This window comes from Zonotrichia albicollis, chromosome 9 (assembly GCF_047830755.1).
Source record: "Zonotrichia albicollis isolate bZonAlb1 chromosome 9, bZonAlb1.hap1, whole genome shotgun sequence".
Classification (NCBI taxonomy): Eukaryota; Metazoa; Chordata; class Aves; order Passeriformes; family Passerellidae; genus Zonotrichia; species Zonotrichia albicollis.
The window spans coordinates 40,512,500-40,539,896 of record NC_133827.1 but is presented as its reverse complement, the minus strand read 5'-3'; the positions used below and the strand labels follow the sequence as shown (position 1 = coordinate 40,539,896).

At 42.0% G+C, this 27,397-nt stretch overlaps 1 protein-coding gene across 1 annotated transcript in view; it reads right to left on the bottom strand.

The window, feature by feature from the left end:
- The window catches only part of PPM1L (protein phosphatase, Mg2+/Mn2+ dependent 1L), a 70,527-nt gene that overhangs the window by 7,740 nt on the left and 35,390 nt on the right, over positions 1-27,397 (bottom strand). Inside the window, exon 2 of the mRNA XM_074547508.1 lies at positions 1,917-2,091. Coding sequence (XP_074403609.1) covers positions 1,917-2,091 — 175 coding nt within the window. The remainder of the gene's footprint in view (positions 1-1,916; positions 2,092-27,397) is intronic.

The following is a 27,397-nucleotide window of genomic DNA, read 5'->3' as shown; positions in this document are numbered from 1 at the left end:
TTGTGAAGGGGAAAAGAGCAAAATGCAGGGGGTGCCAATGGAGAGACACAGGAAATAATTAAAATAATTAAAATAATTAACAGCAGAGAAAAAGAGCTGCCAGAAGTGTCCTCTCAGCTCCTGCCAGCCCGGGACAGGAAAAACAAATATTTCACAAAAATGAGGATAAAAGCTCAACCTGCACAAGGGGACTGGGGAAAGACTGGAAATGAATAATTTTTTGGGGCAGTAAAAGGAGAATCATAAGGAATAATTTCAGGAGGAATAAATATTTACAAAAATGAGGACAAAAGTTGAAGGTGTTTGGGGAAGGGCTGAAAATGAGCAATTTTTGGGCAGGAAAATGAGAATTATGAGGAATAATTTCAGGAGGAACAAATATTTACAAATTGAGGAGAAAAGTTGAAGGTGTTTGGGGAAGGATTAAAAATGAGCAATTTTTGGGGCAGGAAAATGAGAATTTTAAGGAACCACATCAGTAGGAACAAACATTTCCCAAAAACAAGAACAAAAATTCAAGATATTGGGGGAAACGAGGAACTTTTGGGGCAGGAAAATGAGAATTATGAGGAACCACATTTCAGAAAACAAGGAGAAAAGTTGAAGGGGTTTTGGGGAAACAAGGGAGGTTTTTGGGGCAGAAAATTGAGAATTCTAAGGAACCACTTGAGGAAGAACAAACATTTAAAAAAATGAGGACAAAAAGCTCAACCTGCACAGGCAGTTTGGGGAAATTGAGCCATTTTTGGGGCAATAAAATGAGAATTGTGAGGAACCACTTCAGGGGGGACAAACATTTCACAAAAGAAGGAGAAAATTGGAAGGTGTTTGGGGAAAAGAGCGATTTTTGGGGCAGGAAAATGAGAATTATGAGGAACCACTTCAGTGGGGACACACATTCCACAAAAACAAGGACAAAAGCTGAAGGTGTTTGGGGAAATGAGTGATTTTTGGGGCAGAAAAATGAGAATTATGAGGAAGCACCTGAGAAGGGAGAAACATCCCACAAAACCAAGGACAAAAATTGAAGGGGTTTGGGGAAAAGAGCCATTTTTTGGAGCTGAAAAATGAGAATTATGAGGACCCACCTAAGGAGGAACAAAAACAAGAATGAAAAGCTCAACCTGCGCAGGGGATTTGGAGAAAAGAGCCATTTTTTGGGGCAGAAAAATGAGAATTGTGAGGAACCACTTCAGTGGGGACAAACATTTCAGAAGACAAGGACAAAAGTGGATGATGTTTGGGCAAATGAGCCATTTTTGGAGCTGAAAAATGAGAATTATGAGGACCCACCTAAGGAGGAACAAAAACGAGGACGAAAAGCTCAACCTGCACAGGAGGTTTGGGAAAACAAGCCAATTTTTGGGGCAGAAAAATGAGAATTATGAGGACCCACCTAAGGAGGAACAAAAACAAGAACGAAAAGCTCAACCTGCGCAGGGGATTTGGAGAAATGAGCGATTTTTGGAGCTGAAAAATGAGAATTATGAGGACCCACCTAAGGAGGAACAAAAACGAGGACGAAAAGCTCAACCTGCGCAGGGGATTTGGAGAAATGAGCCATTTTTTGGGGCAGAAAAATGAGAATTATGAGGAACCACCTAAGGAGGAACAAAAACAAGAACGAAAAGCTCCACCTGCACGGGGGATTTGGGCAAATGAGCCATTTTTGGGGCAGAAAAATGAGAATTATGAGGAACCACTTTGGGAGGAACAAACATTCCAAGAAAACAAGGACAAAAATTGAAGGTGTTTGGGGAAATGAGCCATTTTTGGGGCAGGAAAATGAAAATTATGAGGAACCACTTCAAGAGGAGCGCACATCTCATAAACACAAGGACAAAAGCTGAAGATGTTTGGGCAAATGAGCCATTTTTGGGGCAGAAAAATGAGAATTTTGAGCAGGGCGGCCGTACCTGCCTCGTCGTAGGAGACGGCGAGCTTCTCGAGCATCTCCCTGTCGACGGAGAGGATCTGCTGCTCCAGGATGCTCTGGTAGGACAGCACGCTGTTCTCCTTGTCCCGCTCGTAGTCCTGCAGGTGCTGCTTCAGCACCTCGGGCAGCCGCGCCTTCACGTACTCCGCCGCCGACTGCGCCGCAATTAACAAAGCGTTAATCACCTTCATCAAGGTATTAATTAGCGTAAATAATTACCCGGAGAGCCCCCACGCTGCACACACACTGCCCAGGGCCACCCGCACATCGCAGGGGCTCCATCGGAATCTTATGGTGCCACGCGGAAACGCGAAATCAGATTTATTGTGCTTATTCTGAATTTTTTATTCGAAATTTTTGGGCGCCGATTGGTAAAGTGGAGTCAAATTTCACATGTTTATTCTGAATATTTTATTCTAAATTTGAAAGCACCAATTGGTAAAGTGGAGTCAAATTTCATGTGCTTATTCTGAATTTTTTATTCGAAATTTTTGAGCGCTGGTTGGTAAAGTGGAGTCAAATTTAATGTGTTTATTCTGAATTTTTTATTCAAAATTTTTGAGCGCCAATTGGTAAAGGGGAGTCAAATTTAATGTGCTTATTCTGAATTTTTTATTCTAAATTTTCACTCTAAAATTTTAACCATCGATTGGTAAAGGGGAGTCAAGTTTAATGTGTTTATTCTGATTTTTTTAATTCTAAATTTTCACTCTAAAATTTTAACCATCAATTGGTAAAGTGGAGTCAAATTTAATGTGTTTATTCTGATTTTTTTATTCTAAATTTTCACTCTAAAATTTTAACCATCAATTGGTAAAGTGGAGTCAAATTTCACGTGTTTGTTCTGAGTTTTTTATTCTGAATTTTCACTCTAAAATTTTAACCGTCAATTGGTAAAGTGGAGTCAAATTTCATGTGTTTATTCTGAATTTTTTTATTCGAAATTTTTGAGTGCCGGTTGGTAAAGTGGAGTCAAATTTAATGTGCTTGTTCTGAATTTTTTATTCGAAATTTTTGAGTGCCAATTGGTAAAGTGGAGTCAAGTTTCACGTGTTTATTCTGAATATTTTATTCTAAATTTGAAAGCACCAATTGGTAAAGTGGAGTCAAATTTAATGTGCTTATTCTGAATTTTTTATTCTAAATTTTCACTCTAAAATTTTAACACTCAATTGGTAAAGTGGAATAAAATTTAACGTGTTTATTCTGAATTTTTTATTCTAAATTTGAAAGCACCAATCGGTAAAGTGGAATTAAATTTCATGTGCTTATTCTGAATTTTTTTATTCGAAATTTTTGAGCGCCGGTTGGTAAAGTGGAGTCAAATTTAATGTGTTTATTCTGAAATTTTTACTCTAAATTTTCATCCTAAAATTTTAACCATCGATTGGTAAAGGGGAGTCAAATTTAACATGTTTATTCTGAATTTTTTACTCTAAATTTTCACTCTAAAATTTTAACCAACGGTTGGTAAAGTGGAGTCAAATTTCACGTGTTTATTCTGAATTTTTTATTCTAAATTTTCACTCTAAAATTTTAACCATCGATTGGTAAAGTGGAGTCAAGTTTCATGTGTTTATTCTGAATTTTTTATTCTAAATTTGAAAGCACCAATTGGTAAAGTGGAATTAAATTTCATGTGCTTATTCTGAATTTTTTTATTCGAAATTTTTGAGCGCTGGTTGGTAAAGTGGAGTCAAATTTAATGTGCTTATTCTGAATTTTTTACTCTAAATTTTCATCCTAAAATTTTAACCATCGATTGGTAAAGTGGAGTCAAATTTAACGTGTTTGTTCTGAATTTTTTATTCGAAATTTTTGAGCGCCGGTTGGTAAAGTGGAGTCAAATTTCATGTGTTCATCCTGAATTTTTTATTCTAAATTTTCACTCTAAAATTTTAACCAACGATTGGTAAAGTGGAGTCAAATTTCATGTGTTTATTCTGAATTTTTTACTCTAAATTTTCACTCTAAAATTTTAACCATCGGTTGGTAAAGTGGAGTCAAATTTCACGCGTTTATTCTGAATTTTTTATTCTAAATTTGAAAGCACCAATTGGTAAAGTGGAATTAAATTTCATGTGCTTATTCTGAATTTTTTATTCGAAATTTTTGAGCGCCGGTTGGTAAAGTGGAGTCAAATTTAATGTGTTTGTTCAGATTTTTTTATTCTAAATTTTCACTCTAAAATTTTAACCATCGATTGGTAAAGTGGAATCAAATTTCACGCGTTTATTCTGAATTTTTTATTCTTAATTTGAAAGCACCAATTGGTAAAGTGGAATTAAATTTTATGTGCTTATTCTGAATTTTTTTATTCGAAATTTAATGGGGCAATTAATTAATTCATTATTAATGAACATTATATTTAAGAGCTGTTTTTTTTCCCAGGAAGGCCAGAAGGCACATTGTACATGGATTATTTTATCTCAAATTCAGGAATTTGCGTTTAATTTTCCTGAATTCTAATTTTCCTTAATTTTCCCTAAATTTTCCTTCAGACCACCATGGGCAATATTAGAATTGTGCTTCGATTTATTAAATGTTTAGAATTGTGGTTGGATTTATCAAATGTTTAGAATTGTGGTTGGATTTATTAAATATTTAGAATTGTGGTTTTATTAATTTATTTATTAATTTTTAATTTATTTAATTCCAAATTATTTGCAGGTGCCCCCCCAGCAAATGAGTGCAGTTCCTCTGGATTTATCAATCATTTATCAATAATTCCATCAGAGATTGGAGAAGTCACAGGAGAATTTCAATTTTAATTAATTTAAAATTTAATTTAATTTTAATTTTAACACCAAGCCAATAATTTCCTGTTTATCCTGAACGGGCACAGACTGAAATGCAGGAAATTCCATCAAAACTTAAATAAAACCTTTATTTTTCTGGCTGCCCTGAGAGGCTGTGGAGTCACCAAATTTCCCGTATTTTATATGGAAATACCAAATCCCAGCTGGGTTATCCCACCCTGAATTTTTTTGCTCTGACAACCACACGTACACCCCCAAAATTAAAAATATCAGCAATAATGAAGGAATTATTCCTGCAGCAAAAAGCATCAGCATCTAAATTGCACACGCACAAACCCTGAGTGTTAATTAGGGAGTCAATCATTGCCTCTTTTAGGAGAAAAACGAGGATTGGTGGGGAAATCTGTCAGAAATGCCAAAAATGAGAGATGGAGCCCCAAAAATGGGAGAGGCTCAGAAATTGTGACCAAAACTGCAAGGAAAGGACGTCAATGTCTGATATTCAAATTCAATATTTGAATTTATCACAGGGCACCGTTCAGTCAAAGGCACAAAGCAAAACAGGTGCGATTGAAGTGCTAAAAATAAAAATAAATTAGGGATGTCAAGATTTCACCTGATTTTGATGCTAATTGGGTGGAACTATTAGAGGAGATGAGCTGAATATGAAATGAAGGTCTGTAAAAAAAAAAAGGACTGAAAAGACTTGGCCATTACCAGGTAACAATGCAGAAAAACCCAGGAAAAACCCAAATTGCAATTTATTTCCTAAATTTTGTGAGCAGGGATTGCATTGCAAGGCCAGCCGTGAATATTTCACCCAAAGCAGGATTAATTGAAATATTTCTTATATCCCTGTAATGAAATCGAAGCAAAAGGGATCATTTTTAATATTGGCACAAACAGGCAGAAATGAGAGGAAAAGCAATAAAAATAATGGTGAGAGTGCCATAAACCCAAAAAAATTTACACAGGCGCTGAACTGCTCATTTTGATCCAGCAAAATGCTGCATTTTGGGATTTACTGAGCTCATCCAGTTAACACTGAAGGTAAAATAAAAAAATAAAAAAAAAAAAAGGAGGTTTGCAAAAATGACTCAACTCGAAAATGACATTTCCAACTCGGCAACCCTGAACTGAAAGCTTTTATTAGGAATTCAAATGCCTTCAAACGACTCCAGGGGATTTCCACAGGTGGCTCTGTGCAGAAGCTTTTCCAGAGAGCAGGGGGTTTTTAGAGTGAAAATCCAGTTTTACCAGAAGCCTTTCATTCTGCTCCCGTAGCTGAGGGAAAAAATGTATTTATAGCCTATTAGAGTCAATTAAAGAGCAAGAAGCATTCGTCTTTCTGCGCCATTGTTCTCTCCCTCCCAGCACTCAGGGAGAGCAGTGGAATATTTTATTTTAGCCTAAATGGTCCTTCCTGATTTAGAGACTTCACTTTGTGCCAAGCACAAGCCAAGAACTGGGAAGATTCAGTTAAAAAAAAACCCAAAAAATTCAGTTTTCAGCTGCTTAGAATGCCAGCAGTGCTCACCAGCTGCTCCCAAAGCTGTCTCCCACCCTTTAAATGGAATATTGCTGTGATTTCCACCCAGCACAACCCCAAAGCTGGGCAAGCAGCAAACACACAGAAACTCCAAATAGCAGCAGAGTGTCAATGTAGAAAATATTCTCATTTTGCCTTCCCCAGCCAGGAATCCCCTGAGGGAAGCAGGAGAGCTCCTGGAGCAGGAGATGTTGTCCCTTGGGGATCTGCGAAGGCTTTTCCTACTCCAGATAAACCCAATTTGGGAACAACCCTGAAGTTTCCATTATAGTGTGACCTTAAAAATTGTCTGTTAAGAAATCAAATGAATAATTGGCCTGGTGTTCCACCCAGAGCTGTGAGGAGATGAGATGAGATAAAACCTTTTGGTTTTATTTCTCTTTTTTCCAGAGAAATCCAAGGATGGAGACACCACTGGGAGCCAACCCTGTCCTTCCACACCTGGGACAAACCCCGCACACAAAGGGTTAACAGGGAAAAGCTGCAATCCCCCTTTTCCTTCAGGAATTAAAATTTCTGCAGGTTCCATGAGCCCTGGTTCGATGTAATTATGGTTATTTTCTGAGGTCCTGCCCTCCTCCCTTTGGGCCTGAAAAATCCACTGTATTGACCTGAATAATGAACCAGGAGCAAGGAAGCCAACAAGATGGAAAAATGATAAATTCCATTCTCCCTGTGCCCAGCAGGGACACAGGGATGATCCACAAAATCCCAATTATTTCCCATTTCCCAGTCAGGAAAACACTTGCGCCAGCCACATTCCTGGTTTTGTAAAACCAATCCAGAATAAAGCAAACTTTTGTGTCCTCTCCTGGAGCAACAGGCTGCCAGAAAAGGAGATTTTGGGGATCATGGGGGTGATAAGCAGCTGAAAAACGAGGTTGTGGCAGCGCTCAGTGCTTAAAAAGGCTCCTGAAATCCCAAGTGTATAAACAGGGGGGGAATAATGATTGATTGGGGGAACTAATTTGGGAATTGTCCATGGAAAATCCTGCTTGTTATAGCCGGAATTTGAGAATTCAGAGAGTAACTGAGGGTTTAAGAAAACGATAAAAAAGGGGGAGAATTACAATGAAAAAAGGTAGTAAAAAGGTAGAAAATAGAGGGTATCTGAGGGTTTAAGAAAACAATAAAAAAAGGGGGAGAATTACAATGAAAAAAGGTAGTAAAAAGGTAGAAAATAGAGGGTATCTGAGGGTTTAAGAAAACAATAAAAAAAAGGGGGAAATTAGAATAAAAAAATGGGGAATCCAATTTAAAAAATGGGGGGAAAGGTTTATTTATCTTTATTTTCCACATAAGGAAACTTTCCCTCTGATGAGCTGAGAGAGGTGAGGATGTGGAGGCTCGGAGGTGCTTTGGTTGTGGTGCCACAGCTCCTTTTCCCAAAACCAGGAGGAATCAGAGAAATTTCAGGGATATCAGTGACCAAGACAAAACAGAATAACCAGATCAGGATCTCAGGATCCCACCCTGCTGCCCTGGAATTCAGCTGCAGCAGGACCCAGAAACTGCCATTAAATAAAACACCTCCTTCAGGAGGAGCAGACAAACCTCCCCGAGTGGACAGAATTGATGTCACACAGTAATTATATAAAGCACTTAATTAAATGGCAGAGGCTCAAAGACAGGGACTTCATTAAGTAGAACAGCAGCCAATTCCAATCCATAAATAGTTTCCAAGGCCTGTTCCTTTTCTGGAGGCATTTCAGAACACAAACTCTGAGAGCTGCACCCCCGAGAGCAGGAGGGACATAAATCAGGCCCAGAAAGGACAAACAGCAGTGCCTGGATGTTATTCCTGCTTCCCTCCAAAAATGTACATTTAAAGGATTAAAAAAAGGATTTTTGGGATCAGAACTTCTCTGGTTATTGGGCAGGTGGGGAGCAGGGAATGGTCTGGAGGTGTTTTTGTTCATATTCCTCAAGTTCATGAGGAGATCATTCCAAAAGATGGGGAAATAAGGAGGGAGGAGGCAGATGTAGGAAAAAAGGAGGGAGATAGACACTGATGGAAGGGAGAACAGAGAGTGTGATGCCCCAGAGCAGAGGCTGAGTCCCAGAATAAAGCAGGGATTTATCCAAAGCATCTCCTCCATGGATCCACCTTGGGCAGCAGCAGAGCCCAGCCAGGGCTGCACCCAAGATGACCCAAAATGGCCCCAAAATGCACGAGCGCTCCCGGGCTCTGTCCCTGGGGTCAGTTCTGCTCCATTTGCACCTTGCAGTTCATTGTCCCATCCCAGCTTTAGCCCAGGCAGTCCCACCCTGCTTGTTTTTCTCTCTGCAGCCCACGGGGTTTGTGCTCTGGGCTGAGATTTGGGTCATTTGTCCTTGGTGCCCAGCTGGAGCAGGAATTGTTTTGTCTCCCTGCTCTGTGCTCAGAGCTCACCATCCCCTGATGTGAACCCAGACCCACACACTAAAGCAGCACAGAACGTGAAACATAGAAAAGCTAAACCTGAGGCATCAAGTAAAATGGAAGTCAGTAAAAAGAAAGATGAAACCAAATATGTTTAAAGAACACCTGGAGGTGGCACTCAGTGCCCTGGGCTGGTAACAAGGTGGGGATCAGGCCCAGGCTGGACTCCATGGTCTTGGAAATCTTTTCCAACCCCAGTGATTCAATGCCAGGGAAATCCTTCCAAAAGATTGGAAATCTTTTCCTTTAAATGGTCATTTAAAGGAAATTTTCCTGAAACACAGTTTAATTAAATAAGATGGTACACCGTCATTGTGTTTCTGCAGCTCGTTTGGGTTGTTAATTACACTTATTATCAAAGGAGAAGGTCAAGGAGGTTCCCAGCTATTTTCATCTCTGAACGGATGGAGAATGGGGGGCTGAGCAGGGAATTATGCAGCTGAGGGGGAAAAGAGGAATAAACAGTTCCTGCCACAAGCTGGGACCTCCAGCACTGACCCTCTGGGTGACACCAGAGTGTTTCAGCCATAACTGAGCAGATTTTATATCTTTTATTATATACTTTATTACATATTTTTTAATATCTTTACTCCTGGCCAGGCTGCAGGGCACCCAGACAGGGCCATTCCAAGTGACAGCCCTGACGAGGTTTCCTCTTGCGGGGACAGCACCAGCCCCTCTCCCAAGGGAGGCTGAATAAATGTCCAAGATGTTTCTTTCCCTTTACTGCTTCACTTTGCAATTTCCTCCTATTTTTAAGAGCAGCCCCAGCAGGGATTAAAGGTCCATGATAGCACACTATAAAAAACTTCAAAGCAGCAACTGGGAGTGATTCTGCTCCTGCATTAGAAGCTCCTTGAAAAAGCTCCTGCTCTGAAGAGATAACAGCACAGCTTTGATTTTAAGGCTTTTGTATTGCTTGGAGTGTTTGTATATTAAAGTGACACAGCCTGGAGTTTTCAGATTTCATGGCAAGCCTTGAGACAACAAAAAGCAAATACCTTTTATCGGGAGCGTGGAGCGAAGCAACTCGCGAAGCACAGCTTAATATTTTGGCAACGTTCCCAAAAATATTCAACCTTTCACTTCCAGGAGTTTAAACAGAAATTTAAGCAAACCTGAGCCAAGGTTTCAGAAGAAAAACAAATCTGAAATTCACAGAAAACCCAAGATATCCCAGGGGCTGGTTGGGTTTTCATGCCGTGTTGGTGAGCAAGTCCTGAGCCAGGTGTGGAGGTGGAAGCTGGGGAGATCAAGTTCATTTCCCAGAAAAACAGCTGCTGGCAAATCAATGTTTTGCTGTCACTCAGGCATTGATTTATAATCTCCCAAAATCATTAATATTTCTCCCCAAAGTCCCTGGGCTCTTTGGGGCCTTGCTCTGTCCCTCACACGCTGCTGCTCCCTCACAACTCTGTGGGGATTTTTCCCCTACTGCCCATTATTCCACCTGGATCATTTCTACAGAACTGTTCCCACTCCACCAGATTTTCCATCATTTTCCAGAGGGCTTTTCCACATGTTTTGCTGTCACTCAGGCATTGATTTATCATCTCCCAAAATCATTCATATTTCTCCCCAAAGTCTCTGGGCTCTTTGGTGCTGCTCCCTCACTTCATCCCTCAGGATGGGCGAACTCTGTGGGGATTCTTCCTGCCCATTATTCCACCTGGATCATCCCCACAGAACTGTTCCCACTCCACCAGATTTTCCATCATTTTCCAGAGGGTTTTTCCCTATGTTTTGCTGTCCCTCAGGCATTGATTTGTCATTTCCCAAAATCATTAATATTTCTCCCCAAAGTCCCTGGGCTCTTTGGGGCCTTGCTCTGTCCCTCACACGCTGCTGCTCCCTCACAACTCTGTGGGGATCTTTCCCCTACTGCCCATTATTCCACCTGGATCATCTCCACAGAACTGTCCAGATTTTCCATCATTTTCCAGAGGGTTTTTCCACATGTTTTGCTGTCGCTCAGACAGCATATTTCATATTTCATAAAATCATAAATATTTCTCCCCAGAGTCCCTGGGCTCTTTGGGGCCTTGCTCTGTCCCTCACACGCTGCTGCTCCCTCACTTCATCCCTCAGGATGGGGGAACTCTGTGGGGATTCTTCCTGCCCATTATTCCACCTGGATCATCTCCCCAGAACTAATCTTAGTCCACAGGTTTTCCATCATTTTCCAGACAGTTTTTCCATATTATTTTCCAGAAAGTTCCCTAACAGTTGTCCAAGGCAAGGATCATGGCTGAGCCCCACTTCCCAATCTTGAAGCTCCTGGACTCCCACCCCAGCCAGGCAGTTCTGGGAACATCTCCAGATGAAGCAGTGGGAGCACCATTAAATCTCCTCTCCTCTCATCCTCTTATCCCCCAGAACTGCAGGATTACCCTCAGAGCGATGCATCCCAGGTGTTATCTCTGCCTGAGCTCTGTTTGCCACACCTGAGCACCAAACCATGTCTAAGCCTCCCAGCACATCACCCCCAGGTGCAGCTGCTTTTAAATCCACCTCCACAACCCCTTCCCTGCAGGCACTGCCTGATCCCAGCTGCTGGAATAAATAAATTTCAATAAGAAATCCAGATTTATACCCAGCAACGCTTGGAGCAAGCAAACACTAAAGGGATGAACTGCGGTGAAACCGGAGAAGAGCAGAATGGAAAAAAAATAAAAAATCTCAACAGCTTGAGGTGTCTCGACAGATCGGGGCAAAAAATGTGAGAGGATAATTTTGGGCAGGAAAACGTGGAATTTCAACTTTCCACCCCAAAAAAAGTGGGTTTGTTTCCTGACGACCGACGGCGGGACACAAACAGAGAATGAGAAAACAACATCTGAGAGAATCGTTGAGGTTCAAAGAAATGCTGCCAACACCGAGCAAAAAAAGGGTAAAAACAGGATTTGGGAATCTTGTGGGTGTGCTAGAAACTCATCTAAATGGAGACAAATAAAATACCAGCAGGAAATGTTGAGAGGGGGGGAAAAACCTGGTGTGTAGAAGAGTGAGAAACTTATTTTGGAGCCAACGGGATGGTACAGCCAAATAATGGCATTTCTGAGGGAGAGAGTCTGGAGGAAGGAAAAAGGACAAAAGGGAAGGCTGAGCACCAAGGAGCTCGTCAAAGGAAAGGGAATTTTGGGAAATTAAAGGAAAGGGAATTTTGGGAGATTCAAGGAAAGTTAAGGGAAAGGGAATTTTGGGAGATTTAAGGGAAAGGGAATGTTGGGAGATTTAAAGAAAAGTTAAGGGAAAGGGAATTTTGGGAGATTCAAGGAAAGTTAAAGGAAAGGGAATTTTGGGTGGTTAAAGGGAAGTTAAAGGAAAGGAAATTCTGGGAGATCTAAGGAAAGTTAAAGAAAAGAGAATTTTAGAAGATTTAAGGAAAATTAAAGGAAAAGGGATTTTGGGAGATTTAAGGAAAGTTAAAGGAAAGGGAATTCTGGGAGATTAAAGGGAAGTTAAAGGAAAGGGAATTTTGGGAGAGCAAGGAAAGGGAATTTTGGGAGGCACCTTTAAGGATGAGCTTTGCTAAGAGGCCAAAGAAAGCAGAGGTGCTAAACATGAAAACCTCCCAAGCCTCATCCATGGCCCTTCTGGAGTGTCCAAATCCCCAGGAAAAGCCTGGAGCTGATCCCTGCCCAGGATTTGCCAGCTCAGCAGCTCAAAACCAGATAATTTTCCCTTGCTTGGCCTTCTTGGCTATTTCAATTCCGCCTCATTTTAGGGAGCAGAAAATCCCCTGCAAAATAAACACTGAGATTGAGCCTCACCTTAAGGAGCTGCTGATTCTCCTGTACCAACCCAAAAATATCCCGGGAGCAAATGAATGTGCTGCTCTGGGAGGCGAAAATCCTGCTTTAAAGGAAATATTTAATTTCATTTCCCACCTAAGAGGCCCCACCAGAACAAAACACACCAGCAAAAAAGCCCAGGAAAATCGAATCAGGGCTATTTCTGAGCTCCTTATCCCAATTTTGGAGCCCATAAACTCCCTTTCCCCCACACGTGGCTGCAGTATTTTCATCAAGTGGGTTTTAGTGAAGTGGGAAATCAAATTTGCAAGAGCAACGACTGCAGGAAATCATGATAAAATGCTTGATGCTTCCTGACACTTAAAATAATATTCTAATCTGGTTTTCTAAAGCTCTGCAATAAACTCTGCTGCCTGGAAATCAGGTGGAAATCAGAGGGTGAATGAATCCAAACACAAAATTATGCAATGAATGTTTTCACTGGATACAATTAGGGCATATTATACTTTTAAAGACCTGCAGATGAAACTACCTGAAAAATGAAATATTTAACCCCAGCAATGAAATTAAGGAATGAAAATGGAGTTTCTCGGGGTTTTATGGATAGAAAGCTGTTTCACAAGGGATGTTTCCTCACTCCCAGATTTTCCGGAGAGCTGCTGGGGAACCATCTTGGAGTTTTTTCCACGGAGGTTATTTTGGTCACCGTTCCCCTTTCTCATGTACACGAGGAGCTACAGGCTATTTTTTGGTACCAGAATGATCTTTATCCTGCTATTTTTACTTCTCATTGCTGTGCTTTTGCCCTTGGCCTCTCTGCACAGCCCTCCCACTCCCATTCCTCCCCCAGCCCCAGTCGTTTCCATCCTTTCTTACAGAACCTCCTTTTATTCTCCTTAAAAGTCCTTAAAAACTTTGAATTTAGGGCCTCAGATTTCCAGCAGAGCCCAAACACTGTTACCCAACCTCTGGTTCCCACTGCGCTATTTTTGCACCATGAATTTTGAATATTAAAGTGTATTTTGTAGATTTTGGGGCTTTATGATCTGCTAAATCTTATTGTACTTGATGACCTGAAAGGTTTTTTCCAACCTGAATGATTCTGTGGTTCTTTAGTATATCAAATAAACAGAGAATAAATAAACAGTGAAGCTCAGCTGGGCCTAAAAACCAAACTCTGAGCACTCCACATTTAGAGAGTATGACTGAGACGGAATAAAACTCCTTAAAATCTTTTTAAATTGTACTTTATATGCACCAGGAGCATGTGCTTGAGAGAAAATGCTTTTTCCTGCTGATTCCTGTGGTTTTCCCTTTAGTCTTTCTCAGCTTACAGGAATCATTTAAAATAAAATACATAACTACAGGGTCAAGCAAAAAAGCTGTTAAAATGTTTTCATAGGTAGGTGGCCAAGAAATAATCAGATTTTCTCTTGGAAACCGAGCTAGGAACCCACTCAAACAACAACTCTTGGTGATTTAGTGATGTGGTTTTTTTACAGTGAAATCAATTATGAGAAAAATCTGTTTTTCTCTTACCAAATATTGCCCAAAATAACCTGCAGCTCGTTCCTTTCTGCAAGGACTAACAGGCATTTAGCCTTGAAAGGCATCTAATAAATAAAATAATTTCCATGCAATTTGTCTGAGTATCGACACAGAACATGCCACGAGCTGGAAATCCCACAGGGAATTTGGGATAAATCCCACTGGGATATTGGGATAAATTCCACAGGGATATTGGGATAAATTCCACAGGGAATTGGGGATAAATCCCACAAGAAATTCGGGATAAATCCCACAGGGAATTGGGGATTAATCCCACAGGGAATTTGGGATCAATCCCACAGGGATATTGGGATAAATCTCACTGGGAGCTGGGGATAAATTCCACTGGGAATTTGGATAAATCCCACTGGGAATTTGGGATCAATTCCACAGGGATATTGGGATAAATCTCACTGGGAGCTGGGGATAAATTCCACAGGGAATTTGGATAAATCCCACTGGGATATTGGGATAAATTCCACAGGGATATTGGGATAAATTCCACAGGGATATTGGGATAAATCCCACTGGGAACTGGGGATAAATCCCTCCAGGAATTTGGGATAAATCCCATAGAGAATTTGGATAAATCTCACAGGGAATTTGGAATCAATCCCACAGAGAAATTGCAATAAATCCCACTGGGAATTGAGGATTGATCCTACAGAGATATTGGGATAAATCCCACTGAGAATTGGGGACAAATCCCACTGGGAATTTTGGATAAATCCCATGGGGAATTTGGGATAAATTCCACAGGGATATGGGGATAAATTCCACAGGGATATGGGGATAAATCCCACAAGAAATTCGGGATAAATTCCACAGGAATATTGGGATAAATTCCACTGGGAATTGGGGATAAATCCCACTGGGAATTTGGGATGAATTCCACAGGGATATTGGGATAAATGCCACTGGGAATTGGGATAAATCCCACTGGGAATTTGGGATCAATCCCATGGGGATATTGGGATCAATCCCACGGGGATATTGGGATAAATTCCACAGGGAATTGGGGATAAATTCCACTGGGAATTGGGGATAAATCCCACTGGGAATTTGGGATAAATTCCACAGGGATATTGGGATAAATTCCACAGGGAATTGGGTATAAATCCCACAAGAAATTCGGGATAAATCCCACAGGGAATTGGGGATTAATCCCACAAGAAATTCGGGATAAATTCCACAGGAATATTGGGATAAATTCCACTGGGAATTGGGGATAAATCCCACTGGGAATTTGGGATGAATTCCACAGGGATATTGGGATAAATGCCACTGGGAATTGGGGATAAATCCCACTGGGAATTTGGGATCAATCCCATGGGGATATTGGGATAAATCCCACAGGGATATTGGGATAAATTCCACTGGGAATTTGGGATAAATTCCACAGGGATATTGGGATAAATTCCACAGGGAATTTGGGATAAATCCCACAGGAAATTCGGGATAAATCCCACTGGGAATTGGGGATTAATCCCACAGGTAATTGAGAATAAATCCCACAGGGAATTCAGACTTAATCCCACAGGGAATTCAGAATAAATCCCACAGGGAATTCAGAATAAATCCCACAGTGAATTCAGAATAAATCCCACAGGGAATTTGGGATCAATCCCACACAGAATTAGGGATAATTCCACTTTTCACGTTTGACTGTTTCCAACTCGAGGTGTTTTGCATAAAAAAAGACACCAGGTTTGGGGTTTTTAATCAAACACCAAATGGAGGAACCAGAAAGGAGGGAAGCAAAAGCTTTCCCTCAATATTTCCATCCCTTTTTTTGGAATCTTTTGTGTTTTTGGGTCATGAACAACTGCAGCAATCCCGGGGGGAAAACCAGGGAATGCAAATCCTGAAGTTTCTGCTTTGTGGAGCACTGGGAGAGGGAAGCAGAGAGGTTTTTCCCCAGTTTCCACCACTGGAATATATAAAATATATATTTAGATTATGTATTAAAATAAACATTTATTAAATAATTTATTAAAATATTTTATATATTTAAAATATGTAAATTAAATTAACATTTATGTAAATTAACATTTATGTAAAATATGTAAATTAAAATAACATTTAATATATATAATAAATATATAATGTATTGTATAATATATAAAAATTTATTTATTATATAATATATTAAATATAGTGTATATATATTCTTATATATTCTATATTATCTATTCTAAATTATATAATATGCATGTAATATACATAATATATAATATATATTGTGTATATAAATTAAAGAAATATAAATCTACCAAATGCGCTGACAGCTGCAAATCTGAAATCTGCATTAATACCCAGAAAAATTCACCCTGGTGGGAATTTTGTGACACCAATTATTCCTTTGCAAAAAACCAATGAAAAATGGAAAAAATGGAGTGGCCGTGATTCCAAAATTCCTTGGAAGTGAAGGAAAATGGAAGGAAGCTCCAGAGCAATGGTGTGAACAGAACAGGGTATCTGACATGTTCCTAAACCTCAATAAACAGAGGAAAAAAATTCTCATTTTCCTGTACAGAACATGATGTGCTATGGATGTAATTTATGTACATAATTTCTATATAATTTCTAAATAAAGTTCTTGGAGCATCCCATTCCTGGTGGTATCCCATGCCAGGGATCAGTGTAATCATTATTGGCAGCATAATTTAATTAATTTTTCACCACTGCCCGTACATAGACACAGAACTGAAGGAAAAGCCAGCCTAGCTTAACCATAACTCATAAATCAAATTAAAATCCACTGGACTGAAACCACCGAGAGAGAAAACGCTTTATAAATAGATGACAAACCTTGAATTCACAGATCTTTTAGCAAGGAAACAACACAAAATATTAACAATTCCAACATCCCAGGCAGGGCTTTGTTTGCAGGTTTATTTTGGGGGAAATTTTGCCAAGGTCCCTCTTTGATGTGGCCCTTCCAGGTTTATTTTAGGAGGCATTTTTGGAATCAGTGTCAACAGGACAGGATGTTTGTGAATTCTGCATTGGAAAATGGAATTATCGTGTCCTGATGTGCAAAACAGAGAGGTTTTGCCTGGAAGCTGCCAGCATAAAAACTGGGATAACGTTTGGGACATGGAAATTCCTGCCTGGAAGCTGCCAGCATAAAAACTGGGATAACGTTTAGGACATGGAAATTCCTGCCTGGAAGCTGCCAGCATAAAAACTGGGATAACGTTTAGGACATGGAAATTCCTGCCTGGGGCAGATTTTCACATCCCACTCCCATCAACATCCACCAAACACCCAGAGGCAGGAGGGGGCCTTGGGCAGCAGAGCCTGGACACATCAAACAGAGGAATGCTGCTGGAAAATTGGAGGAATGAGTGGAAAATTATTAAAAACCAAGAATTGCTAAAATGAAGGTGGTCTGGGAGGAGAAGAGACATGGAAAACCAGGAATGTGACCTGATAAAACACAAGGGAAGCCCCATGGCCTCACTTCTGTCCCAAAAATGCTCCTTGGACATGAACTTTCCCACACAGATGCAAGACAAACCTGATTTCACAACAATTATCCCCCTCAGGGACAGCCCTGCTCCTTCCCATGGCACTGACACTGCACCCAAAGCCAGGATTGCCCTCGGATGGGCTGAATTTAAATTCCCTGTCAGCAATCCCTCAGTGCCACCCCTGTGTTGGAGATTTTTTCAGAAATGGCTCGGAAGGCAGCTGTGAGGAGTAAAATTCTCACAGCCTGTTTCTGTGAACAGCAGAGGTTCTCAGGTTGTTTTTAATTACAAGTAAAAGTGACAAACATGAAGGCCTTGAGAACCTGGCATACCAGAGTTCTCAGGCAGCTTTCTCATAACAAGTGGATATTTTATCTTTGGCTGTTTTGGGAAAGCAAAAATAATTTTGAGAACCCAAATCTTGGTATTGGAAACATAAGGAGGGGTTGGTGTGTTATCTCTGACCTATTGTGAGCTTGGGTTTGCAATATGCATGAACTTAATTAACACTGCACCCAAAACCAGGATTGCCCTCGGATGGGCTGAATTTAAATTCCCTGTCAGCAATCCCTCAGTGCCACCCCTGTGTTGGAGATTTTTTCAGAAATGGCTCAGAAGGCAGCTGTGGGGGACAGGTTCTCACAGCCGGTTTCTGTGAACAGCAGAGGTTCTCAGGTTGTTTTTAATTACAAATAAAAGTGACAAACATGAAGGCCTTGAGAACCTTGCATACCAGAGTTCTCAGGCAGCTTTCTCATAACAAGTGGATATTTTATCTTTGGCTGTTTTGGGAAAGCAAAAATAATTTTGAGAACCCAAATTTTGGTATTGGAAACATAAGGAGGGGTTGGTGTGTTATCTCTGACCTATTGTGAGCTCGGGTTTGCAATATGCATGAACTTAATTAACACGGTTATAAAAAGTGACTGATTGATGAATAAACCGGAGTCAGATGCTGAACAAGGAAGTTGGGTCTCTCCCTCCATCTTCAATACCCCTGTGCTCCTCATCTATGAGCAGCCCATGAAGGGTTTTCCCAGCTTTGTTTCTTTTCCCACTAAACCCCAATATCCCCCCATTCTCCAGGCAGAGGCTTTTAGGAAGAGCCCTCCTAACTCTGGATTTATCCAGCAGCACATTTGTGCCATGGAAGATTTCATCATCCTCATCTGGTGTGGGGCTGTCCAAGCACAGCTCCAAAGGGCGCTGTGGGATTGCTCCAAGGCGCTCCTGGGAGTCAATCCCAAAATCCTGAGCTTTGCTGTGGCTTTTAATGAACTGAGTTGTTCCTTAATTGCATTGCATGTCCCACATTGCCAATGCAGAGCACAAGGGGAAAGGGACGGGAAGGAAAATCAAATTTAGTGAAAGGTATTGACAGAATTCCTTTCTTTCCCTTTGGGTTTGGGAGGGGATCTGGAGAAGCAGAACAGTGAATTTGCCCAAAGCACCCGAGTGAGGAGGAGTGCAGCTCAGTCCTGTGAGACGGGAAATATTTCATGAGGGAAAAGAACAAATCTCCTAATTCCTTCATGGAATTCAGTGGGAAACAGGAGAGCTGGGCAAAGAGAGTCACCCAGCTGTGACCTGCTCAGAGTGTGATTCCTGCATGGAACATCCCTCTGGATAAACGCTTTTTTATCCTATTTCAAGGAGAAATGAGAGAAGGAGAGATCGCTCCTTCATGAAGAACAAGAACTGCTAAATCCAAATATAAACCAGAACTCCTGCAGGCCACAGTGACACAAGAATTGTCGAGTTTCTCCTAAATGAAGAACCTGAGATGAGAGATGTTGATCAATCTGTGCAGAGAGATCCTTCAGGAAGAGACCAGCAGGTGATAAGGGAGCTCTGTGCCCAGCTGGCAGCATTTCAGGGGCAGTGACACTGGCACCCTTTAAAGAAGTGCTGACAGCTGGAAAACAAAGCCCTGCACTTGGCAAAAAAAGAGATGAGGGGGGAAAAAATCCCGGATAAAAGGAGAGGATGTGATTTATGAGTAACAGAGGAGGAGGCATCTGGTGCAGTTGTGAAGGTCAGAACCTGGGAGAGCAGAGAGAGGCAGGGCCAGGAGCTCAGAGCAGGAGAACGGGAACAGCAGCAGGGCAGGAACAGCCCAGGAACAGCCCAGGAACAGCAGGAAGGGAAAATGGGCTGGGGACATGTGGGATCTCAGCCCCTCAGGACTGAGGTGCCAAACCACCGAGACCACCCTTGGGGGGCTCGGGAGTCCTGGAATGTTCCAGAAGTGTCTGGTGGCTGGACTTTGATCCTACACAGGAGACGACACCTGTATGAGGATAGGAGGGTTTCACCGGGGTGAATGGTGAAGGGATTGGTTAATTAGAGAGTGAAACACAGGGTTTAGGATTTCTGTACAGGGGGGTTTAGAGAAGTAAGATGGAGGAATTGGGGCGTGTCCTGTCCTTCTTCTTCTTCTTCTTCTCCTCCATCTTCTGTGGTGATGGTGGCACTTTGGGATTGGTCATTACTGAAAGTGCACCGGGCAATAAGAATAAATGGTATTGGGGAAAAATGATAAATATTGTACACGTAACCATGGGTATAAAGATAGGTGACCGCCCGGAGGGCAGCACAGTGTGCTCATGGCTGGCTGCTGAGCAGACCTCTGTCGGGCCGAAAGAAAATCTTTTAGATAAACAATTAATAAACATAAAAACCGAAAGAAGAACTGAAGCCTCTTCTCGTCCTTCGATACGCGGGCTGTCCCAAGGCCACTCCGGGCCTTTCCAGGCCCTTCAAACAGCCCAAAACCGGACAGGGACAGCCCGTCCCAGCCAGGGGGAAAAGGAGGATGAAACCCCATAGTTTGCCCCAAACCTGGGCTCCTGCAGCTCTGCTGGAAGAATCCCGGAGTCACAAAGTGCTGTGGGGGCAAGGACCTCAAATGCCACCCCATTGCAGGGACAGGGACCCTGCCACTGTCCCAGGGGGCTCAAAGGAACTCAGGAGGGGACCCTAAATCCCATTCCATGGAGATCCCATCCCATTCCTGCCGCTGTCCCAAGAGGCTCCCAGCCCTGTCCAAGGAACACTGGAGGTCACCCTAAATCCCATTCCATGGAGATCCCATCCCATCCCATCCCATCCCATCCCATCCCATCCCATCCCATCCCATCCCATCCCATCCCATCCCATCCCATCCCATCCCATCCCATTCCTGCCACTGTCCCAGGGGGCTCAAAGGAACTCAGGAGGGGACCCTAAATCCCATTCCATGGAGATCTCATCCCATCCCATTCCTGCCACTGTCCAGGGGGCTCCCAGCCCTGTCCAAGGACCACTGGATGAAACCTTAAATCCCATTCCATGGAGATCTCATCCCATTCCTGCCACTGTCCCAGGCTGCTCCCAGCCCTGTCCAGGCTGGCCTGGGACATTTCCAGCTGCTCTGTGCCAGAGCCTCCCCAGCCTCACATTGAGGGATTTTTTTCCCAATCCAACCTTTCCTTTCCCAGTTTAAAACCATCTCCCTGTCAGATGTGGAGCCTCCCTCCCACCAGGGCACGTGGGACCCCTCCCAGAGTTTCACAGGTTGGAAGATGAGCAGGAAATGATCCAATAACACTCCAGGAAATGACCAGGATGGGTCAAATCCATCAGAGAATCCTTAAATTTGGGGAAGATCTTTAAGGCCATTGAGTCCAGCTCACCACCACCATGGTCACCACGGCCTCAATGCCACCTCCCCTTTTTGGGACCCTCCAGCATTAAAGCTCTTTATTGCCAGGCTCTCCATTCCCTCACAGCTCCCTGGGGAGGTTTGCTCCTCATTTCAGGTGAGCAGCTCCTGCCTGCTGATCTGACACCATTTTAGCTCATTCAGGTCAATAGGAAGGAATTGCCCTCCCAATAACTCGTAACTCACACCCTGCAGTGTGTGGGGACAAGCCACAGCATTAGTAATAATAAAGGCTAAATAGAAAATAAAGAGTTTGATAAAGAAACTCCTTGAAAAAGAATGAATGAGTGTAAGTAACTACCTCCACACTTCTAAATTGTTATTCATGAGCAGCTTTTCACAGCTTATTCAAATTCACATATTGTCCCTGCAGTAGATGCAACATCAGAAAAATAATTACAGAAGATGACAAATGAAGTAAATTGTACCCAAACTGTGGCTATAAAGCAAAAAAAGCTGTCTGCTCTGTGTTGGGTGTTTTGAGCTATTCTCGAGCAAGTTCAGAGGTTAATTCAATAAATATAAGGGTGTTTGCCAGCTTTAGAACCTGTGCAACATCGCCCTTCAGCACCCCACATCTCCAGAGAGCACTCATGTACCCCAGCAGAGGGAAAACCCTTCCAAGCCCTTCTGGAAAAGAATGCAGCAGTTAACATTTAATGAGCAGGCTGCAGAAAATGGATCAATTTGTGCTTAAACCAAATTTGTGCTTCATTCTGAGTTCCTGGGTTTTGCTTAGGAGGTGGGAACCTTGAGGAGGAGGAGGAGAATTTTGGGGCTGAGGAGGCTCCTCGTGGTTGGTGGTGATGGTGATGATGGTGATGGTGATGATGGTGATGGTGATGAATGTGACGGTGTTCTCAGGGGTTCCCAGGATGAGGGAAGAGATGAGAATGTTGACTCCATATTTCAGAAGGCTGATTTATTATTTTATGATATATATTACATTAAAAGAAATTATATATTAAAACTATACTGAAAGAATAGAAGAAAGGATTTCATTAGAAGGCTTGCAAGGAATAGAAAGGAATGGTAATAAAATCTTGTGACTCACCAGAGACTCTGAGCCAGCTGACTGTGATTGGCCATTAATTAGAAACAACCATGAGACCAATCCCAGATGCACCTGTTGCATTCCACAGCAGCAGATAATCAACGTTTGCATTTTGTTCCTGAGGCCTCTCAGCTTCTCAGGAGGAAAAATCCTAAGGAAAGGATTTTTCATGGAATATGTCCATGACAGATGATGATGATGATGATGATGATGATGATGATGATGATGATGATGAGGATCCCAGCTCTGGCCCATCCCAGGAATGCTGCACCAAAGAGCCATCCCACCCTCCCTGCCTGCAGCAGCCCCACAGGATGCTGGTTTAGGATTTAGAAGAAATTCAGGATTTCTTCTCCACTCCATCAGAGATGGGTGATTAGCAAAGGGAACAGCAGCAGTGGGACTGGTGCTGACATGGATGCCAGTTCAGGGGAACAGAATGAAATCCCTGGAATTAAGGAAAGCCAGATACAAAGTGCTTGGCTGGATGCATTTGTGGCTGCAGGCAAAGCCTGGTGCTGCTGTTGGCTCTCCTGGCACAGCTGAGGGCTGAATCCCAGGGAAAACAGGGAAATTAAATAAATGGCGATTTGGGAATGGCTGATGGGAGATTCCTCCCAGCTCTGTCCCATCCCTGTCCTCAGGAGCTTCATCCCAGCACAGAGCCAAGATGAAATCACCACCATGCATTTGAACTCCATCAGCTGGAAGGATCTTTTTCCTTCTCTTAATGCAAAATTAGCATCTTTCAAAAGAAAAAAAAAAACCCCTACAAATGAAATCTAATAGTGTGAACAGCACAGAACGAGTGTGGGGGAAGTGTGGGACACACTGCAAAGAGCAAAACTGAACTCTGCTTTTAAATGTAGGGGATGTTGAGAATGCTAACTCTGCTTTTCCCATTCTTCAGACATTTAAAGGAAACATTAAAGGGCATTTTCCTACTCTCACTATAACTGTGAGCACCCTCACCTGTGCAGGGGCAGAGTTTACTGAGCACACAACAGGCAATGCTTAAAAAACCATGAATCAGGGGGGTTTCATTCCTGACAAAAGTGCCCAAATTGCTGCTGACATGGGACTCGCACATCAGGGTTTTCTCCCTGAATTTATAATGGCACAAACATTTTAGAAAGAGATTCCAGAACCCAAGTGAAAACCTCAGCAGAGAACTAAGGACGCTGTAATAAAGATTTGAATTTCAGAGAGAATTTTTGCTTCAGATGTGAATGCAAAGCCATCAAATCAGAACGGAGCAATTTGGAAGCTATGAGCACCATTCCTAAATGTCAATAATAAATTAATAAACTACAAAGCCCCGGATTTCCTGGATTAAGGAAGACAAGAACAACCTGCACCTTTTGCCACTGGAGCCTGCTGCTCCTCCAGTGCTGCCTTGCAATGCAATGTAAAAATCAGAGATTTTTCCCTCTCTAAAATCCCCCTGGAGATGGAGGAAAAGCAGGAGAGGTCTGGGTTGGTTCCAGGAATGGATCCATTGCAGCCACTCCTGTTGATGGCCCTTCCCTCTGCACCCTGGAATTGCTGCTGCTCCAGGGATGACAAACCAGCCCAGGTGAAGATGTTGAGAAGGTATGAGCACCATTCCTAAATGTCAATAATGAATGAATAAACTACAAAGCCCTGGATTTCCTGGACTAAGGAAGACAAGAACAACCTGCACCTTTTGCCACTGGAGCCTGCTGCTCCTCCAGTGCTGCCTTTGCAATGCAATGTTTGAAAATCAGAGATTTTTCCCTCTCTAAAATCCCCCTGGGGATGGAGGAAAAGCAGGAGAGGTCTGGGTTGGTTCCAGGCACGGATCCATTGCAGCCACTCCTGTTGATGGCCCTTCCCTCTGCACCCTGGAATTGCTGCTGCTCCAGGGATGACAAACCAGCCCAGGTGAAGATGTTGAGAAGCTATGAGCACCATTCCTAAATGTTAATAATGAATTAATAAACTACAAAGCCCCGAATTTCCTGGATTAAGGAAGACAAGAACAACCTGCACCTTTTGCCACTGGAGCCTGCTGCTCCTCAGTGCTGCCTTGCAATGCAATGTAAAAATCAGAGATTTTTCCCTCTCTAAAATCCCTCTGGGGATGGAGGAAAAGCAGGAGAGGTCTGGGTTGGTTCCAGGCACGGATCCATTGCAGCCACTGCTGTTGATGGCCCTTCCCTCTGCACCCTGGAATTGCTGCTGCTCCAGGGATGACAAACCAGCCCGGGTGAAGATGTTGGTTTGGGGTTTTCCTGCCAAAAATGTGGGATTTCTGCAGCTCTCCATCACAAGCACCCAGAGCAGCATTTGGGGACGCAGATCAAACGAAGCTGATGATGCCCCCAGCATCCCTGACCACTTTAATGCAATAAAACATCCCACTGAGGGCAGCAGCACCTGGAATATTGCAGGAATTACCTCCCTGTGAACAAGCTCTAACAAACCCATTCTCTGTCTGTCTGTATTATAACACACACATAAATAATAAATCCAGCCTCTCAAGTGCTACACAAACACCTCCTTGCTCTACACACACTGCAACAAAATTCCTCTGCCCGAAGCTGTCGTCTCTGTGAACTCCAAAGGAGCTGAGAGCAAAGCAAAGCTGCTGAGAGATAAATGATGGTGTGCAGGCGTGCCAGGAGAGCTGCAGGGAAAGGAGTGCAGGGCAGCTCTCAGTTCTCCCTCCTCCTGGCTGCTCTGTGCTCCTGACACAGCACTGGGTGAGAGGGAGAGGATTTGGTTTGGGAGCAGGAGTTGGGAGTATTTTGGGGATTGATGTGCTGTAGCCCTTGGTGTCAATCTGAAGCCATCTCCTTTTTTCCATCTCCCTTTTTTCCATCCTCTTTTTCCCATCTCCCTTTTTACCACCTCCTTTTTCCAATTCCCTTTTTCCCATCTCCTTTTTCCATCTCCCTTTTTTCCATCTCCTTTTTCCATCTCCTTTCTTCCATTTCATTTTTTCCATTTCCTTTTTTCCAGCTCCCTTTTTCCATCTCCTTTTTTTCCATCTCCTTTTTACCATCTCCTTTTTCCATCTCCTTTTTCCATCTTCCTTTTTTCCATCTCCTTTTTCCATCTCCTTTTTACCATCTTCTTTTTCCCATCTCCCTTTTTCAATCTCCTTTTTCCATCTCCTTTTTTCCATTTCCTTTTTTCAATCTCCTTTTTCCATCTCCCTTTTTTTCCATCTCCTTTTTCCCAGGTCCTTTTTCCATCTCCTTTTTTTCCATTTCCTTTTTTCCATTTCCTTTTTTCCATCTCCTTTTTCCATCTCCCTTTTTTCCATCTCCTATTTCCCAGGTCTTTTCAATCTCCTTTTTCCATCTCCTTTTTCCCAGGTCCTTTTTCAATCTCCTTTTTTCCATTTCATTTTTTCCATCTCCTTTTTTCCAGCTCCTTTTTCCATCTCCCTTTTTTCCATCTCCTTTTCCCATCTCCTTTTTCCCATCTCCCTTTTTCAATCTCCTTTTTCCATCTCCTTTTTTCCATTTCCTTTTTTCCATTTCCTTTTTTCCATTTCCTTTTTCCCATCTCCTTTTTCCCATCTCCTTTTTCCCATCTCCCTTTTTTCCATCTCCTTTTTCCCATCTCCTTTTTTCATCTCTTTTTTCCCATTTCCTTTTTCCCATCTCCTTTTTCCATTTCCTTTTTTCCATTTCCTTTTTCCCATCTCCTTTTTTCCATTTCCTTTTTCCCATTTCCTTTTTTCCAGCTCCTTTTTTCCATCTCCTTTTTCCATCTCCTTATTCCCATCTCCTTTTTCCCAGGTCCTTTTTCAATCTCCCTTTTTACCATCTCCTTTTTCCATCTCCTTTTTCCATTTCCTTTTTTCCATTTCCTTTTTTCCATCTCCTTTTTCCATCTCCTTTTTCCATTTCCTTTTTTCCATTTCCTTTTTTCCATCTCCTTTTTCCATCTCCTTTTTTCCATTTCCTTTTTTCCATCTCCTTTTTCCCATCTCCTTTTTCCATCTCCTTTTTCCATCTCCTTTTTCCAGCTCCTTTTTCCCAGGTCCTTTTTCCATCTCCTTTTTCCCATCTCCCTTTTTCAATCTCCTTTTTCCCATCTTTTTTCCATCTCCTTTTTCCCATCTCCTTTTCTCCAGGTCCTTTTTTATCTCCTTTTTTCCATTTCATTTTTTCCATCTCCTTTTTACCATCTCCTTTTCCCATCTCCTTTTTCCATCTCCCTTTTTCCATCTCCTTTTCCCATCTCCTTCTTCCATCTTCTTTTCCCATCTCCTTTTTCCCAGCTCCTTTTTCCATCTCCTTTTTCCCAGCTCCCTTTTTCCATCTCCTTTTTTCCATTTCCTTTTTTCCATTTCATTTTTCCATTTCCTTTTTTCCAGCTCCTTTTTCCATCTCCTTTTTCCATTTCCTTTTTTCCAGCTCCTTTTTCCATCTCCCTTTTCCCATCTCCTTTTTCCATCTCCTTTTTTCATCTCCTTTTTCCCAGGTCCTTTTTCCCATCTCCTTTTCTCCAGGTCCTTTTTTATCTCCTTTTTTCCATTTCATTTTTTCCATTTCCTTTTTCCCAGCTCCCTTTTTCCATCTCCTTTTCCCATCTCCTTTTTCCATCTCCTTTTTCCATCTCCTTTTTTCCATCTCCTTTTTCCATCTCCTTTTTCCATCTCCTTTTTCCCAGCTCCCTTTTTCCATCTCGTTTTTCCATTTCCTTTTTTCCATTTCCTTTTTTCCACTTCCTTTTTCCTATCTCCTTTTTTCATCTCCTTTTTTCCATTTCCTTTTTACCATCTCCCTTTTTCAATCTCCTTTTTCCCATCTCCTTTTTCCCATCTCCTTTTTCCATCTCCCTTTTTCCATCTCCTTTTCCCATCTCCTTTTTCCAGCTCCTTTTTTTCCATCTCCTTTTTCCCAGCTTCCCTTTTCAATCTCCTTTTTCCATCTCCTTTTTCCATCTCCTTTTCCCATCTCCTTTTTTCCATTTCCTTTTCCCATCTCCTTTTTTCCATTTCCTTTTTTCCATTTCCTTTTTCCCATCTCCTTTTTTTCCATCTCCTTTTTCCCATCTCCCTTTTTCAATCTCCTTTTTCCATCTCCTTTTTCCCAGCTCCCTTTTTCCATTACCTTTGTTCCGTTTCCTTTTTTCCATTTCATTTTTTCCATCTCCTTTTTTCCATCTCCTTTTTTCCATTTCATTTTTTCCATTTCCTTTTTTCCATCTCCTTT